Source organism: Pituophis catenifer, unplaced genomic scaffold, assembly GCF_029215685.1.
Source record: "Pituophis catenifer annectens isolate HBS135680 unplaced genomic scaffold, rPitCat1.0.hap2 SCAF_2, whole genome shotgun sequence".
Lineage (NCBI taxonomy): Eukaryota > Metazoa > Chordata > Lepidosauria > Squamata > Colubridae > Pituophis > Pituophis catenifer.
In genome coordinates this window covers 187,041,741-187,060,073 of record NW_027256882.1, presented here as the reverse complement: position 1 = coordinate 187,060,073, position 18,333 = coordinate 187,041,741, and the positions used below count along the sequence as shown (strand labels likewise).

The following is an 18,333-nucleotide window of genomic DNA, read 5'->3' as shown; positions in this document are numbered from 1 at the left end:
TCTCTCTATCTCTTTCTCCCCCTATCTTTCTCTCCTTCACCTCTTTCTCTCCATCTCTCTTTCTCTCCATCTCTCTTTCTCCCCCTCTCTTTCTCTCCTTCATTTCTTTCTCTCCATCTCTCTTACTCTCCATCTCTCTTTCTCCCCCTCTCTTTCTCTCCTTCATTTCTTTCTCTCCATCTCTCCCCCCCGTTTTCTCTCCTCCATCTCTTTCTCTCCATCTCTCTCTCTCTCTTTCTCTCCATCTCTCTTTCTCTCCATCTCTTTCTCCCTCTCTCTTTCTGTCCTTCATCTCTTTCTCTCCATCTCTCTCTCTCCATCTCTTTCTCCACCTCGTTTTCTCTCGTTCATCTGTCTTTCTCTCGTTCATCTCTCTTTTCCCCGTCTTTCTCTCCATCTCTTTCTTTCCTCTGTTTCTCTCCTTCATCTCTCTTTCTCTCCATCTCCCTCTCCCCCCTCTTTCTTTCCTTCATCTCTCTTTCTCTCTTTCTCTCCCTCTCTTTCTCTCTATCTCTCTTTCTCTCGTTCATCTCTCTTTTTCCCCCTCTGTTTGTCTCCATCTCTCTTTCTCTCCATCTCTTTCTCCCCCTATCTTTCTGTCCTTCATGTCTTTCTCTCTATCTCTCTTTTTCTCCATCTCTCTTTCTCCCCCTCTCTTCCTCTCCATCTCTCTTTCTCTCCATCTCTTTCTCCCCCTCTCTTTCTCTCCATCTCACTTTCTCTCCATCTCTTTCGCCCTCTCTTTCTCTCCTTCATCTCTCTTTCTCCCCCTCTTTCTCTCCTTCATTTCTCTTTCTCTCCATCTCTCTCTTCCGTTCTCTTTCTCTCCATCTCTCTTTCTCTCCATCTCTTTGTCCCCCTCTCTTTCCCTCCATCTTTCTTTCTCTCCATCTCTTTCTCCCTCTCTTTCTCTCCTTCATCTCTCTTTCTCCCCATCTTTCTCTCCATCTCTTTCTCTCCTCTCTTCCTCTCCATCTCTTTCTCCACCTCTCTTTCTCTCCTTCATTTCTTTCTCTCCATCTCTCTTTCTCTCCATCTCTCTTTCTCTCCGTCTCTTTCTCCCCCCTCTCTCTCCATCACTCTTTCTCTCCCTCTCTTTCTCCCCCTCTCTTTCTTTCCTTCATCTCTTTCTCCCCCTCTCTTTCTCTCCATCTCACTTTCTCTCCATCTCTTTCTCCCTCTCTTTCTCTCCTTCAATTCTCTTTCTCTCCTTCATCTTTCTTTCCCCCCTTTCTCTCCTTCATTTCTCTTTCTCTCCATCTCTCTTTTCCCTTCTCTTTCTCTCCATCTCTCTTTCTCTCCATCTCTTTCTCCCCCTCTCTTTCTCTCCTTCATCTCTTTCTCTCCATCTCTCTCTCCCCCCTCTTTCTCTCCTCCATCTCTCTTTCTCTCTTTCTCTCCGTCTCTTTCTCTCTCTCTCTCTTTCTCTCCATCTCTCTTTCTCTCCATCTCTCCTTCTCCCCCTCTTTCTCTCCTCTTTCTCTCCATCTCTTTTTCTCTCCATCTCTTTCTCCACCTCTTTTCCTCTCGTTCATCTCTCTTTCTCTCCTTCATCTCTCTTTTCCCCCTCTTTCTCTCCATCTCTTTCTTTCCTCTGTTTCTCTCCTTCATCTCTCTTTCTCTCCCTCTCTTTCTCTCTATCTCTCTTTCTCTCCATCTCTCTTTCTCTCCATCTCCCTTTCTCCCCCTCTTTCTCTCCTTCATCTCTCTTTCTCTCCATCTCTTTCTCTCTCTTTCTCTTTCTCTCCATCTCTTTCTCCCCCCTCTCTTTCTCTCCTTCATTTCTTTCTCTCCATCTCTCTTTCTCTCCATCTCTCTTTCTACCCCCTCTTTCTCTCCTTCATCTCTTTTTCTCTTCATCTCTCTTTCTCCCCCTCTTTCTCTCCTTTCTCTCTCTTTCTCTCCATCTCTCTCTCCCCCTCTCTTCCTCTCCATCTCTCTTTCTCTCCATCTCTTTCTCCCCCTCTCTTTCTCTCCATCTCACTTTCTCTCCATCGCTCTTCCCTTCTCTTTCTCTCCATCTCTCTTTCTCTCCATCTCTTTCTCCCCCCTCTCTTTCTCTCCTTCATTTCTTTCTCTCCATCTCTCTTTCTCTCCATCTCTCTTTCTCCCCCTCTCTTTCTCTCTTTCATCTCTCTATCTCCATCTCTCTCTCCCCCCTCTTTCTCTTTCCATCTCTCTTTCTCTCTTTCTCTCCATCTCTTTCTCTCTCTCTCTTTCTCTCCATCTCTCTTTCTCTCCATCTTTTTCTCCTTCCTCTTTCTCTCCTTCATCTCTTTCTCCCCTCTCTGTCTCTCCTTCATCTCTTTCTCCCCTCTCTGTCTCTCCTTCATCTCTCTTTCTCTCTCTCTCTCTTTCTCTCCATCTCTCTTTCTCTCCATCTTTTTCTCCCTCCTCTTTCTCTCCTTCATCTCTTTCTCCCCTCTCTGTCTCTCCTTCATCTCTCTTTCTCTCCATCTCTCTTTCTCCTCTTCTGCCCGGCGGTGGTGGTGGCAGCGCACCTACCGCCTTAGGCCTGGAGGTGGCACCTTAGGCCTGTGCCCCGCTGCGTGTGCGTCTGCCTGGCTGCGCCTGCAACTGGCTCTGGTTGCTCTTACTGAGCTTCACAATGGGGCAGATGGTGCCCCTCCTCCTCCTGGAGCCCATTACGATGTGGAGTATCGACTGCAACCTGGCCAGCCAGTGTTCCCAGATGGAGAAAAGTCACACGTCTCCCCCAGCAACTGGATGGGGTAAGGTAGGCTGGTGCCACATGGGTGGGAGGCGGCCATAGTTCAGTGTGCTGTGAGGCCAATAAATTATGAAAAAACACTGAACCATTTGTTAAATTGCTGGCTCGCCGGCCCATCGCCCCACCCACCACTATTTATTGGCAATAAATAGTGGTGGGGAGAGGTGGGTGAGCCAGCAACTTAACAAATGGTTCATGTGCTGCGAGGGCCGAGGCCAATAAATAGTGGTGCGCAGGGGCAGGGCAAGGGGTGGGGCAAGCCAGCAATTTAATAAACAGTTCAGCCGAACCACCTAGAACCGGCAGAATCCCACCACTGATTCCAGGGTTCTGAAAGAGCTGGCAAATAATTTCAGAACCACTGAATTACCGTGTTTTTTGGAGTATAAGATGCACCAGAGTATAAGATGCACCTTAATTTTGGGGGAGGAAAATAAGAAAAAAGCTGATTGGCAGGTGGATCAGCTTCCCAGAATACCCCCAATCAGCTGTTCCCAGAGTTGAATTATAGCAACAGTTCTTTGGTTGTGAGCTCTGTGCCTTGCTTTTTTTTCTGCCTCTGAAACTTCTAGAACTCCGTTTCAGAAAAAACTTTGTTTTCTGCCTCTGAAAGTCTCTGAAACAGCTTCAGAAAAAAAGCCTCTAAACCTCTATTTGGGGGCTTTTTTTCTGAAGCTTTGTTTCCTTTTTTTTTTTTATTGAAAAAGTTTTACAAATACAAATTTTCCCCCTTCCCCCCCCTTTCCCTCCCTAGCCCTCCCTTACCCTCCCCTCCCCCCATGGCTTCCCCAGGATGAAATCCAAATCCAAATCACATTATATAATACCGCCCATCTACTCTACCCCCTGTGTACTATACATTTCTACCTGACATTCTAGTATTCTATCCCCTGTATGCTATACATTTCTACACAACATTCAACTAAAAGCTATCTGGTACTTCCTAGTTTAATATTTATTCTGCACATAATCTATCCATTTCCTCCACTCCCATGCATAGATCTCTTGGGTCCGGTCTTTTATGTATGCTGATATCTTCACCATTTCTGCGAAACTGGCCTTCAGAATCCATTCTTCAATAATAAACATAACATCCCTTTTCCAATATTGAGCAATCAGTAACCTAGCCTATCCCCATATACTATATCAATTTTGTTTCACCCACTTTCCTGCAGGTCTATAAATAATAATTTATAGCATCTAAACAATCACATCAAATCCTTCTTCCAACAGTGTATTTAATGTCTTTAATTGCCATCTGCCCCCATCATTGAAGAGTACTTCTGTATATAAACCCCCCCTGAGTGACTTTATATTTATATTCCGTATGATATCTTCTATAGTCTTTCATCTAGATTATTAATTCCATCGACCGTGTTAGGGTAACAACCAGATCAACTGCAAATGCCCTTATTCCATAATCCTCTTGCCTCATAGCTATTCCCTTCAACATACAAATAGTCCATCCTTCTTAAAGTCTGTAATAGAAAGTTCCAATTCACTCGATTACAGGCCTTTTCCGCATCCTAAAACACCAGCACTGCAGGGATCTGTTTATTCTTCTCAAGATAGTCCAATAAATCTATAATTTGCCTCACATTATCTTCATGAATCAGCTCTTGGATAACTGGCATTAATCTGTTGGCTAATAATTTTGCAAAGATTTTATAATCCATATTCAAAAGAAATATTGGTCTAAAATTTTCTAGTTTTGTAGAACCTGCTTCTTTTCTTGCCTTGTGCTAGCTTAAACCTCTGCTGTTGTTTTTCTGGAATTTGTTTGTAGACTGATCGAGTTATATGCTGATCTTTAACTTTGTAGGACATCACTGAAGCTTCGTTTCTGATGCTTTTTTCAGCCTCTGAAACTTCCGTTTGAGGAGCTGGGTGGGGCTACTTTCGGAGTATAAGACGTACCCAGATTTTCACCCTCTTTTTTGGGTAAAAAAGGTGTGTCTTATACTCCGAAAAAAAATGGTAAATATTTCAAAGGGAGTATCTTGGAGCACAGGAGAACTGCGAGAGGATTGGAAAAGAGCTGATGTGGTTCCAATCTTCAAAAGAGTAAAAAAAAAAAAAAAAAAAAAAAGGATTCAGGAAACTACAGACCAATCAGCTTGACATCAATAGCCAGGAAAATACTGTAATGATAATTAGGCAGAGTTTTTTTGAGCACCTAGAAATGAACAGGATGATTCCTAAAAGGGTTTTGTTTTGTTATGCGTTTGTTAAAAATCAGATCACGCCAGACAAACCTTATTGCCTTCTTTGATAAATTGATTAAATCAGTGAAATGCTGTGGATGTACTATACCTAGACTTCAGTAAGACATTTGCAAAGTAAGCCAACAATCTATTTCTTGGTAAGCTAGAAAAATGTGGGATAAATAGCATTACCACCTGATGGATTTGTAACTGTTAGGTGTTTTGTGCCAGCCATGGCAGTCTCTTCAAAGGCCACCAGATGGGGGCAAAGAGGCACCTTTGATCCCACTGGTGGGTCAAGGGGCTCCGGCCCCTGCAGCCCCATTGGGGAAAGTTAATGGCCCTCTGGCCCCCTCACACACTTTGTAAGGGAGGGGCCAGGGGCCCCTATAAGAACCCCTGCACAGGGGCTGCTCTTCCCTTCTTCCCTTTTTTTTTTTTTGCCCTTTTTACCCTTTCCCTTTTGCCTGCTCTTGTTCTAGTCTCGTATGGGACTGATCCATGGGCTCAATCCAGGCATGGATGTCTCCATGCCTGGGACCTTATTTTACTCCACTTTTACTTCTAAATAAAGACTTAATTTGATTGCATCCTTGTGTGCTGACCTTTTCTCGGAAGCGCCCTCAACGAACCATCATTCTTCGTGAGATCCCTCACAAAGTGGTAGCTGAGGATGGTTTGAGGCAACGCTTCCAAGCCAGCAGAAGCAAGATGCCAGGAGGTTCCAGCAAGAACCCCCAAAAGATGGATGGCAGGACTTCCCCGGTCATGACCAGGAGTCTCCAAGCAAGGTTGGCAGCCCTGCATCCAGTCCCTGATGCGAGCTTCGATCCAGAGGATGGTACAGATGATCTCTATGCCCCCAGAGGACCCAGCGGAACGCAAGGGACCCCTTTGCATGCTTCCTTGCAGCTGCAAGCCACAGAGGAAGGCATGGAAGACCAGCAGTCCACCCAGGACTGCCAGGACACCGGGGATGTGGCCAGGGACCAGGCCACCCCCAGTGTAGACCAGCTCACTGGTGAGGAATGCAGAGAGCTGCTACGATCGCTTCTAGCAACCCGAGGAACGCCAGGAGCCCAGCCACGTGGGACACCAGCGCAGGGGGCCTCTGGACACCAGGTAAGTTCTTCCCCAATGCCCAGGAGGCTCCCCAACATAGCGCCGGCCACTCTGGGGGCCCCCGGGGCCCCAGAGCTTTTGGTGGGAAAATTCCTGCCAAATCGTGACCTGCAGCTTCCGGGGCCAACCGGAAGCAACATGGTGGCCCCCAGGCCACCTACTCCAGCGAGGCTTGGTAGGCCTCAGCTAGGCGACGAGGCCCAGCAACGGATGGCAGCCAGCCAAAGCAGCATGCAAACTGCTCGCCCCCCCCCCCACAGGCAAGCCTCGAAGTCTGCCCAGCCGCTCCTGCTGCAGTGGGCATCAGGGCTGCAATCCAAGTCCTGGTCGCAGCCCTGGAGGCCACGATGACCAAGGCCTCAACCTCGGGGGCAGCCAGCCTCCCTCAACACCCCCAGGGGACTAGCGAGGGGGGGCGTCCAGTCCGGAGCCCCCCAGCCAGGGCCCAGGCCTCCAGAGAGCCCCAGAAGAACCCCTGGGGGCTCCAGCCTCCAGCTCCAACCCAACACCCCCACCGAGGCAACGGAGGACTCACCTGGATGACTTCAGGGGCCTCCAGCCGAGCCTCCCACTTCCCAAGATAGCTGCCTCCTCCAGAGTCTTCAGGACCAGCAGTGGGCCCCTCCAAGTGATCCTCAGCATTTTCGGGCTTTTCCGGCCCCATCCTGCAGCCTTTGCCCCCTGGTAAGTGTTCCAGTACCAGGGGGGCTTCCAGAAGACTCTTCAGAGCCCCACAGGCCTGGGCCCAGGCCTGGCTCTGAAGCACAGAGGGAGAGCTCCGTCCCAGTCGGCTCCTGGGCTGGAATGAGATCTGAGCATGCCCAGCAGTCCGCACATGCTCAGTTGGCTCCACCTGAAAAAGAAAAGAATAATCAGAGAAAAATACCTACACCAGCCAGCAGAGGGATGCCTCTCCCATTTACTTCATTTCATTTTATTAGATTTCTATACCGCCCTACTCCCGAAGGACTCAGGGCGGTGCACAGCCAAACAATAAAAACACATACAATACAAAATTTAAAAAATAGAATAAAATCAAATTAAATAATTTTGGCCCTGACAAATTTAAAACCCCAAACTTTTAAAACCAATTTAAAATTGAATATATAAAATTCTAAAAGATATTTAAAATTTTAAAAATCTTTTATAAAAGAGGGGGAAAATTAGGCCAGGCCGGCCTGGTGAAATAGTAAGGTCTTTAAGGTGCGGCAGAAGGTGTGCAGATCCGGGATCCTCCGTATCTCTGGGGGGAGCTCGTTCCAGATAGTAGGTGCCCCCACAGAGAAGGCTCTCCCCCTGGGGGCCGCCAGTTGGCATTGTTTGGCTGACGGCACCCGGAGGAGCCCCTCTCTATGGGAGCGTACCAGCCAGTGGGAGGCTATTGGTGGTAGTAGGCGGTCCCGCAAGTACCCGGGTCCTAAGCCATGGAGCGCTTTAAAGGTGGTAACCAGAACCTTGAAGCGCACCCGGAAGACCACCGGGAGCCAGTGCAGCTCGCGCAGGAGGGGTGTTACATGGGAACGCCATGTCGCTCCCATTACCACCCGCGCGGCCGCACTCTGCGCCAGTTGGAGCCTCCGGGTGCACCTCAAGGGGAGCCCCATGTAGAGAGCGTTGCAATAGTCCAGGCGGGAGGTGACAAGGCCATGAGTGACCATGCGTAACGAGTCCCGATCCAGAAAGGGACGCAACTGGCGAATCAGGCGAACCTGATGAAAAATCCTCCCGGTCACGGCCGTCAAGTGCTCTTCTAAAGACAGCCGTGAATCCAGGAGGACGCCCAAGTTGCAAGTCCTCTCCGTGGGGGCCAATGATTCGCCCCCAATAGTCAGTGATGGCGTCAACTGACTATATCGGGATGTTGGAAACCACAGCCACTCAGTCTTGGATGGGTTGAGCCTGAGCCTGTTCCTCCCCATCCAGATCCGTACGGCCTCTAGGCACCGGGACATCACTTCAAGGGCATCGTTGGGGTGATCCGGGGTGGAGATGTATAGCTGGGTGTCGTCAGCGTACTGATGGTACTCCACCCCGAAACCACGGATGATCTCACCCAGCGGCTTCACATAAATATTGAACAGGAGAGGTGAGAGGACCGACCCTTGCAGCACCCCACATATGAGGGGCCTCGGGGTCGACCTCTGTCCCCCTGTCAACACAGACTGCGACCGGTCAGAGAGAAAGGAGGAGAACCACCGTAACACAGTGCCTCCCACCCCCAACTCTTCCAACCGGTGCAGCATGATACCATGGTCGATGGTATCAAAAGCCGCTGAGAGATCTAACAGGACCAGGACAGAGGAGCACCCCCTGTCCCGAGCCCTCCAGAGATCATCAACCAACGCAACCAATGCCGTTTCCGTGCTGTACCCGGGCCTGAAGCCCGACTGGAATGGATCCAGATACGTCGTTTCATCCAGGTGCTGGGGGAGCTGTTGCGCGACCACACTCTCAACAACCTTTGCAACAAAGCGAAGGTTGGAGACCGGACGATAATTTACCAACATTGCCGGGTCCAGGGAAGGCTTCTTGAGGAGAGGCCTCACCACCGCCTCTTTCAAGGCGGCGGGAAAGTCACCCTCACTCAGTGAAGCGTTTATAATCCCCTGGAGCCAGCCTCGTGTCACTTCCCGGGAAGCCAGTACTAACCAGGAAGGACACGGGTCCAATAAACAAGTGGTCGCGTTCAGTCTACCCAGAATCCTGTCCACGTCCTCAGGGGTCACAGGATCAAACTCATCCCAGATAACATTCTCAAGACCTGCCCCTGTCTCTCCCCCTGAGACTACCCAGTCGGAGTCCAAATCTTCCCGGATCTGAGTGATTTTGTCATACAGATACTGAACAAAATCCTTGGCTCTACCCTCCAAGGGGTCCTCCCGCGCTTCCTGGTGGAGCAGGGAGTGGGTCACCCTAAAGAGGGCGGCCAGGCGATTATCTGATGACGCAATAAGAGCAGCAAAATAACTACATTTCGCTGCTTTTATCGCCACTAAGTAATTCCTAATGTGGGATCTTACTAGTGTCCGGTCAGATTCAGAAAGACTGGCACTCCAACTACTCTCTAGGCGTCTTTTCCAGCGCTTCAACTCCCTCAGCTCCTCGGTAAACCAAGGAGCCAATTGAGATCGGCGCCGGGTCAGAGGCCACAAAGGCATGACTTCAATGGAACCAAAGCAAAGATACCTTGGACAGCAAAATATATCAGCATTTTCTGCCCCAGCTGTGTCTGTTCTCCCAAATAATTTCCAGAAATTACATCTGTCAGGGGAAAATTATAATATATGGAACAAAGAGACTCAGGTATGTCTCTTAAAAGAGGGGACCCTAGAAATGGTTTTAGACCCCCCACCTTTCCCTTGGGGACCTCAAGAAGAGTGGTACCACAGGAGAGTCTATACCACTCTACTGAGCTCACTGGATGCTAGATTGTACCCTAGCATTCCAGATGGGCTCACAGCTGGTGAAATTTGGGGGTTGTTATATAGCCTATTTAACTGTGATAGCTTGGGCTCCACCACAAGACTCACAACAGAGTTCTATAACACTAAGCTAAAATTTGGGGCTAGCATGGCTGAGCACCTGGGAAAGTTGAAGGCACTCAGGGCAGAGCTGGTGCTCAGGGACTACCCTGTGACTGAGGCCAACATGATCGCTATCATTCTGGCATCCCTGGACAAAAGTTGGGGCAATTTTATTGTCTCACTAGAGGGAACCAGAAAGGAAGCCATGACTCTGTCCTACCTCACAGGGAGGCTCAATGAGGAAGACAGGAGGCGTAGAGATGCGGGAGAGTACACCAGGGCCACAACTCATCACCATCAATATGGTTTGCCATATTTCTCCCCCGAGTACCCAGCCACAGGAGACAGCTCACAGGGTGCCACCCCAGAAGGGGCCTGCGCGCAGAGAGAAAGGGTCCACAGCCAGCTCCCAGGCTGTCAAAGATGCACAAGACTGAGAGTTGTGCCCACGCAGCCTCAACCAGTACCACGGCCCTCCAAGGCCAATGCGGGCAAGAAACCTGAGCCTTAGCAGGCACCTAAGGCAGATAAGCCCAAAGAAGGGCCTAAGGTGCTAGCACCGCCCAAGGCAACCAGAGCCAAGGGGGTGTCAGTGGGAAAGCCGCTGCATACTAAATGTGCCCACTTCTTACATCGGAGGCTAGGCCATGTGAGCTTCCCAGTGGTTAAAAAGATGGGGGAATTCGCTGAGGGGATTCATCTCCAGGATTGTGAGGTGTTTCTGGACTGTGCCATCTGTAAGAGGGCAAAGATGAAGGCCACCCCAATACCTAAGGTGTCACTGCGTAAAACTCAATACCCATATCAATTAATACTTGTTGATTTGGTTGGGCCATTTACACCGTCCGTAGGAAAAAGGCAGTATTTCCTCACTGCCGTCGATGATTTCTCGAGGTATGGCCATGTGTATACCCTCACAGAAAAGTCTGAAGCCTTTGATGCCATAAAATCATTGTACAACTATGTGGAAACTCAGTACAAGACAAAGATCGTGCAGCTGCAGAGCGACCGTGGGGCTGAGTTCATGTCCCGAAAATTCCAGGACTGGATAAGGCACAAGGGCATTCACCATTTTCATACAGCCCCTTTTACACCTGCGCAGAACGGTGTGTCAGAAAAACGCAACGGCATTCTGCAGACCATGGTGCGCAGCCTGATTGCGGATGCTGGGGTTGCGGAATCGTACTGGGCGGAGGCGGTACACTACGCCAACTACACCCTGAACCGCACCTTGGACAGCATTGTGAACCAGACCCCATATTTTCTGGTCCACGGTAGGAAGCCAAATTTGGGACACTTGCGTGTGTTTGGCTCCTACGCTTGGGTGCACATCCCCAAGCAGCTGCAAAAGAAGGGGAGATCCTTCTCCCAGAGACTGAGGTTCTTGGGCTATGCCCCTGACTCCAAGGCCTACCGATTCCTGGGAGAAGGGGGCAGGATTGTGATCTCCCAAAGCTGCACCAACCATGACACCGCCTGAGACAACCACAGACCCTGCCACCGATGAGAGTGAGGAACAGGACGAAGAGGTCAGCCTACCTGGTCCAGATGAGGAGGATGAGCCATCCAGTCCTGAGGGGGAAGACACGCCATCTTCACCTGACTCTTCGCCTCCAGCAATGCTCCAGAGGCCCATGATGCCCAACGCCTGGGACCGAGGGCCTCCACATCCTGGTCATGAACAGCCAGTTGGCGAGGAACCCACAGAGGAAAAGGGTGGTGAGTGGCAGGAGGTCAGAAGGTCAAAGTGGTCCAACAAGGGGGTCCCACCTAAGAGAATTGACATTGGGCACATTGCATCCGTCAACAGCATCATGGTCACCCCAAAGACTTTCTCTGCAATCCAAGAACTGCCCATTAAAGAACAGGACCCTCTCACACACATTCACCATCACTTGTCATTGGCTGGCAAGAAGGGGAATTGTTAGGTGTTTTGTGCCAGCCATGGCAGTCTCTTCAAAGGCCACCAGATGGGGGCAAAGAGGCACCTTTGATCCCACTGGTGGGTCAAGGGGCTCTGGCCCCTGCAGCCCCATTGGGGAAAGTTAATGGCCCTCCAGCCCCCTCACACACTTTGTAAGGGAGGGGCCAGGAGGTCTCCATGCCTGGGACCTTATTTTACTCCACTTTTACTTCTAAATAAAGACTTAATTTGATTGCATTCTTGTGTGCTGACCTTTTCTCGGAAGCGCCCTCAACGAACCATCATTCTTTGAGAGATCCCTCACAGTAACTGGCTGACCAACTGCACTCAGTGTGTAGTCATCAATGGAATTATACTGTATCTACATGGAGGGAAGTACGCAGATACCTCAAGGTTCTGTTTTGGGGATAGTGCTCTTCAATATTATCTATGATGCGAGGATAGAAGAAGAGCACATCAAATTTGCAGATGACAACAAGTTGGGGGGAATTGCTAACACTTTGGAAGACAGAGTGAAGATTCAGAAGGGTCTTGACATCTCCAGCATTGGACCCTAGCTAACAAGGAACATTTCAATGGTGATCAAAGTAAGGTCCTGCACAAAATCAGGAAAACCAGGTGCACATGTATAGAATAGGAGGTACCTGGCTCATCAGCAATAATGGTGAGAGGGATTTAGTTCATAGTGGACAACCACTTAAGTATGAGCAGCAGCTTGCTGCAGCTGCCATATAATGCATTAGTAAAGCCATACTTGGTATACTGTGTCCTGTTCTGCTCACCATGATACAAAAAAAGATGCTGAGACCTTAGAAAGACTGTAAAGAGCAACCAAGATGGTAAGAGGGATAGAGACTGAACTGTGTCATTAACAGCTAAGGGAAATAAAGAAGAGAAGACTTAGGGGTGATGATAGCCATATTCCAATACTTGAAGGATATGATAGGGAAACTGATTTATTGTCCAAAGCATTTGAGGACAGGATAAGAAATAATGGAACTAAGGTGAAATTTTCTGACAGTGAAAGCTGTCCAATTAGTCAGTGGAACAATATGCCTCCTGGAATTGTGGAAGCACAATCGCTGGTGGTTAAAAAAAAAAAAATAGACTGCCATTTGTTCAGGATGGAATAAGGATTCTGTCTTTGGACAGGGGGCTAGACTAAAAAAATCTCCAATGTCACTTCCAGTCTAACAATTCTATGGTTCTAAACCACAGTTTCACCGCATTTTCTGAAAGCATTTTTCATTTCAGCTAAGCAAGCATGGCAAGAGGGATTCCCTATTACCATTTCCTCTTCCTAACCCCTCAAAGGCACTTTAAATACATTATACAATTGTCTTCTCTTCTGCCACTTTTGCAGTGCTGAAAATTATTATTATTAGATTGTTATCCCACCTTTTTTTTTTATCTAAATACCAAAGAAAACAAACAAGTGTCTATCTGATGACACTATCAAAATAGCTGATCAGCAAAGAGCAGCCAAAGCCAAAGGCAATAAGGATAAAGTTAAAAAGCTGGATGCAATTTTTCCATATGAAGCCAGGAAAGACAAAAATAGGCAGTGGGAGGAGCAGTGTCAACATCTGGAAGAATTTAATAGAAAGGGACATACTAAGGTCATGTTTGCTGTAGTGAAAATGATGCGATCCAGCATTTCAGTATAGCAAGGAACTCTTAAAGACCACAATGGGAATGTACTAAGTGATCAGCAGAAGATCAGGAACAGATGGAAATAATGTATGGAAGAATATACAGAAGGACTCTATAGCAGTTTGACTTACCATCAAGATGACAACAATGACAGTCCTTAATAAAGAACCAAACATCCTGAAATTTCCAAACTGGAAAGCCCCAAGTATTGATGGAATACCTCCAGAATTACTAAGACCAGCGTCACTTAACATCATCACTATCCTGTGTCAAGAGATATGGACTACATATCAATGGCCTCAGGGCTGGAAAATATCTATTTTATCCCATCAGTAAAGAAAGGCAATGCCAGAGACTGCAACTATTGCACGATTGCATTGATTTCTCATGCAAGCAAGATTCTGTTAAAAATTATTAAACTTCAATGCTATGTACATTCTCTGTTATCTAAAAATACAATATCCTTGCAGATAAATAATTTGGCTGTAAATAATATTTTGAATATCACCTTTACAGAATTACAGAATAATAGAGTTGGAGGGGAACTTGGAAGTCTTATAGTCCAACACCTTGTTCAGGCAAGAGACCTTATACGATGCCAGACAAATGGCTATCCAATCTCTTCTTAAAAACCTCCAGGGATGGAGCACTCATAACATATGGAGGCAAGACATTCCACTGATTAATTGTTGTCACTGACAGGAATGCTTTGGACAATATCCTCTTTGTGATAGCCCCTCAAATATTGGAAGACTGCTAACATGTCATTCCTAGTCCTTCTCTTCATTAAAGCACACAACCACATTTGTGCAACAATTCATCATACACTTTAGCCTCCAGCCCCTAATCATCTTTGTTGCTCTTGTGTTGTTTGGTTCTGTTAGCTTCTAGTACAGGAGTGTCAAACACAAGGCCTGCGGGCTGGATTCAGCCTGCAATGTTGGCTCATTGGCTCATGGGGCCATCCTGGAAAATGTAAGGGGCCAGTCCGCGTCTACCCAATGTGAAGAGGAAACATGCCAGCAGTTTGGGGAGTGGCATCAAGCTGGCCATGCCCACCTAGTCAGCCACGCCCAGTGAGTGGCGTCAAGCTGGCCACACCCACCCAGTTGGCCACACCTGCCCAGTCCCCTGAGGTCAACCACAGGCCTGATGTAGCCCTCAATGAAATTGAGTTTGACACCCCTGTTCTAGTAATAGCTTTGATTGTTTCTAGGTGTTCACAGATCCATTGCTTGAATATCTTTTCCAGGATTTTCCCAGGTATTGATCTCATGCTGCTTGGTCTGTAGTTTCCTGGATCCATTTTTCCCCCTTTTTTGAAGATGCCTCCACTCAGTATTCATTAGTTTTATTTAAAATAAACTTTTGCTCATTTTTTTTTTAATTTGATTTATATGCCGCCCTTCTCCTGTTATTTTAAGTAACAGGTTACGATTTCAGTGTGCAAATGCAAATCATACCTGTGTAAGTTGGTTCCAGTTTCTTTAAATATGATGGATTGCAAATATTTAATGTGATTGTAATATTATCTGGAAACAATTTTGAGGCATTTTTATGTGACTGAGATAATTTATTGGAACTGTGGTTTGCTCCCAGGATGCCGTGAAGAGCAGTTTCCTTGCACACGCCTGTACTCTGTTCACAAGCCTGTGAAGAAGTGCATCAGTTATTTTTGTGTCACAAGGTAAGAGAAAAATCTAAGCATATTATTTGTTAAGAAAAAATGACATACTGTTTTAGATTAGGTTATAAAAAGTAGGGGTGATGCTATTTGTGTTGCATGGTAATTTTGGCAAGTTAGTGAATCTGAATACTTTTAATTTCTACAAACAAAATAGTGAGGTAATAAAGAGTTAATGGGATATTGTTGATAGGCAAAATTCTTCTCCCAAACATATACCATTTTTAAAAGAACTTAGGTAGAACTGGTTGTTCGTTTTCATGTAGACATTTTCTGCAGATATAAAAGATTTGCTATCCCCTACACACCTAAATTCAAATTGTTCATTTTTCAACAGTTTTCACACACACACAACCCTCTGAATATAAAGTTGATTTTTAATTATCTTGGGAAATGGTTTTAAAATTAAAAATTGCTGAATTGATTCTCTTTACTGAGCCTGTAAACCTAGGTGAATTGTTATAACACCTTATAAAAAATAGGGATTTGATGCAAAAGGACTTATGTGGCCCAGAATGGAGCTAAGCATTAGGATCAGTGGTGGGTTGCCTCCAGTTCGATCCGGTTCTATAGAACCGGTAGTAAAACCAGTGGGAGGCTCCACCCACTGACCCTGACATCATGAGGAACGATTTGCACATGCAGAAGCAAGGCGCATGCGCGAGCAAAGTGAGACCGCACGCACGATCCCGTTGCGAACCGGTAGTAAAGATAAGTAGAACCCACCCCTGATTAGGATCTAATTGTAACTGAGGTCAAGTATTCAACTGATTGCTTAGGCACCTGCATAGAGAACAGTTTTGGGCATTCAGCTCTCTGCTTCCTGAGTCTTCATATGTTTACCTGGAAGCAAAATTGTACTTTCCTTTGCCCAAATGCCAGTATATCCTTATATGACCCAGTAGCCAAATACAGAAGGGTCCCAGATTGGGTGGAGAGCAGTGGTAGTATTCAATTGTTTTTAACTACCGGTTCTGTAGGCGTGGCTTATTTGGTGGCTATGGCTTGGTGGACATGTGACTGTGGGCGTGGCTTGGTGGTCATGTGACTGGGTAGGGGTGGCCAACTTGATGTCACGTCAAGGGTTAGGATTAGGGTTAGGGTGCCTGGCCTCGCCTCGCCTCACCTCAAAGGCCTCAATGAAATACAATTTCCCTGTATATTTATTTACTACTATTGAACATCCAAAATATACTATTTAATCCTATGTATATATGCCATATGTGTACATACATATTACATAGTATGGAGTGTGTATAGGCACACAAAAAGACACATTATCTACTATACATACTGTATGTGTGTGTCAGTAGAGGTATTCATTTACCTTTGCTACTGGTTTGCAAATGTGAGCGTGCACTGTCTGTCGCAAATCTGTCGCAAAAGTTGAACAGATCTGTCGGCGTCAATATTTGGTCGGTTAATGGTCTCTGGAGGCTGGCTTGAGCAGCCAAATGTTTAGTTGTGCCACCTACTCCATCGCATGGTGATTCAGTGAAACAAAACAAAAAAATTCACGGACTTAAATATATATACATTCCGAAGAAAGAAATCGAAGACAGCAGGATGCTGCAAGAAGAAAGATGGAAAGTTAGCAGCACAATAGCTGGCACAAGAGATCATCACCAGTTTGTGCCAGTTGATTCAAATTTGATTTCTGTCAGCAAAGTTTCAAATGACACAATTAACTTTGTGGGCAAAATGTCCAATACCGTCAATCCGAATTTAAAATTGGCCAACATATTTCCCAATTGTTATGTTCCTGCATTCATGACAAAAAATGGTGGGTAGGCAACATCGTGGAAATTTTGATTGAACAAAATGATGCGTTGGTAACATTTATGCATCCGCGAGGCCCTGCTCATTCATTTTATTGGCCTGAAAGACAAGATGTTTGTCGGGTTCCAGAACTACATCTTATTTGCATGCTTTCAATGCCTTCAGTTACATCATCAGGTCAACAGTATCAATTCTCAGAAGCGATGCTAAAGAACGTGGAGCATAAATTCAATAATAAATAAGTGATCATTGGAATTTGGCAGTTCATACGAACAGTAGAAACTTCAGCTTGGGAACCATATAAGTGTTGTGGCCCGTACACGGCCTGTGCAGCTAGTAGCTGATTCAGACAGCGAGGAGGCTGGTGTGGTGCTGTGCTAGCAGCCTGTGCAGCTGGCACTCAAGTCGGACAATGAGGAGGCTGGAGAAGATGTGGTGCCAGAGGCGGGGATTCAGCCAAGGCCTTCAGAACCTCCAGAAGCTCCCTTAAGTGAAGAGGATGAAGAGGAGGAGCCTCTTCTCAATGCACGGGCGCGCAGAGCTGCCAAAAGGCAGGAGTGGCTCCTCAGGAGGAGGTCTCCTCAAGAGTAAGGCTTGGCGCTAATTGGCCACTCCCTTAGCCTATTTAAGGAGGAACGCCGACTGAAGCAATTTGCAGGGAACAACTTTGTTCACATATCTTCGTGTCTTGTCTTGCTTATTTTATCAGCTTCCTGCAAATTGCTTCTGGGCATTCTGCCAACCACAGTAAGCTTTTAGTATTATTCTTTGAATTCTTGGTGACTGTTAATGCAGTTAATTAACAGCCATTGTTGTAAAAAACTGGTTTATTTAGTAAACTAAGGTTTGAATGGACTTTGTGCTACGTTCTTTGGGGTCCGTAGCTGGGGCAGAACAATAAGATACCCACTTTAGGCTTGGGAACCTAGGATAAGCTGCCCGATTGCCAGTTTGGGAACTGGATAGATACACACACAAGGCTTTGGAACCTTGAGAAAGAAACCAAACTACAGGCTGATCCTGAACCAAGAAACCCACCTGTGGCTGGTATTGCATGGCTATCAGGCTATCAACCCCTATGGCGATGGGGTTGCTGGGTCAAGTGCCTGAATTGGTAGTGACAATGTCACCATGGACCAATGCAATATAATAGTAGTACTGATGTCTATATAAAACAAACAAGATGAAACAATAATAGAATGCATGTGACGCTGCCATAGCAATGTCCTCAACTTTTTAAGGGCTTTTTAGGGCTTTATTTGTCAGCAAAGAAACACCAACCCTACTTTTTAAGAGGTTTGAAACATGCTCTTTCCAATGAGAATGATTTAACAGTTTCCAGAAGGTCTTTTTTTGTAAAAGTGGGCTGAAAATATTTTTGGTTCAAAAATAGTTCAATTTGTGAACTATTGGAAAGTAAGAGAATGAAATTTTATATTTGACAACCTTGTGTTGCACAAGGTTTCACATTTCTCTTACCTTTCCTTCCAGAGATATAAGAAGCCAAACTTTACCCTTTTTTCGCACTACAGTCATTTTTGGCCAAATTTGCTCCAAATTATATAGACAGAGATCGCTCATGAGAATGTTTTTATTATTTTGTTAAATAGAGCACAACAAGTTGTACAAGATGGCCAAGTTTTGTTTCTCTCAACAAAATATTGCCGGAGATATTATGTTTCAAAGTTGCTGAAACCTGAGATTCATACTGT

The 18,333-nt window shown here is 46.4% G+C and overlaps 1 protein-coding gene across 1 annotated transcript in view; it reads left to right on the top strand.

Annotated features, from left to right (window-relative positions):
• MFAP5 (microfibril associated protein 5) overlaps positions 1-18,333 on the top strand; it is a 63,277-nt gene that overhangs the window by 24,150 nt on the left and 20,794 nt on the right. Inside the window, exon 6 of the mRNA XM_070935292.1 lies at positions 14,758-14,845. Coding sequence (XP_070791393.1) covers positions 14,758-14,845 — 88 coding nt within the window. The remainder of the gene's footprint in view (positions 1-14,757; positions 14,846-18,333) is intronic.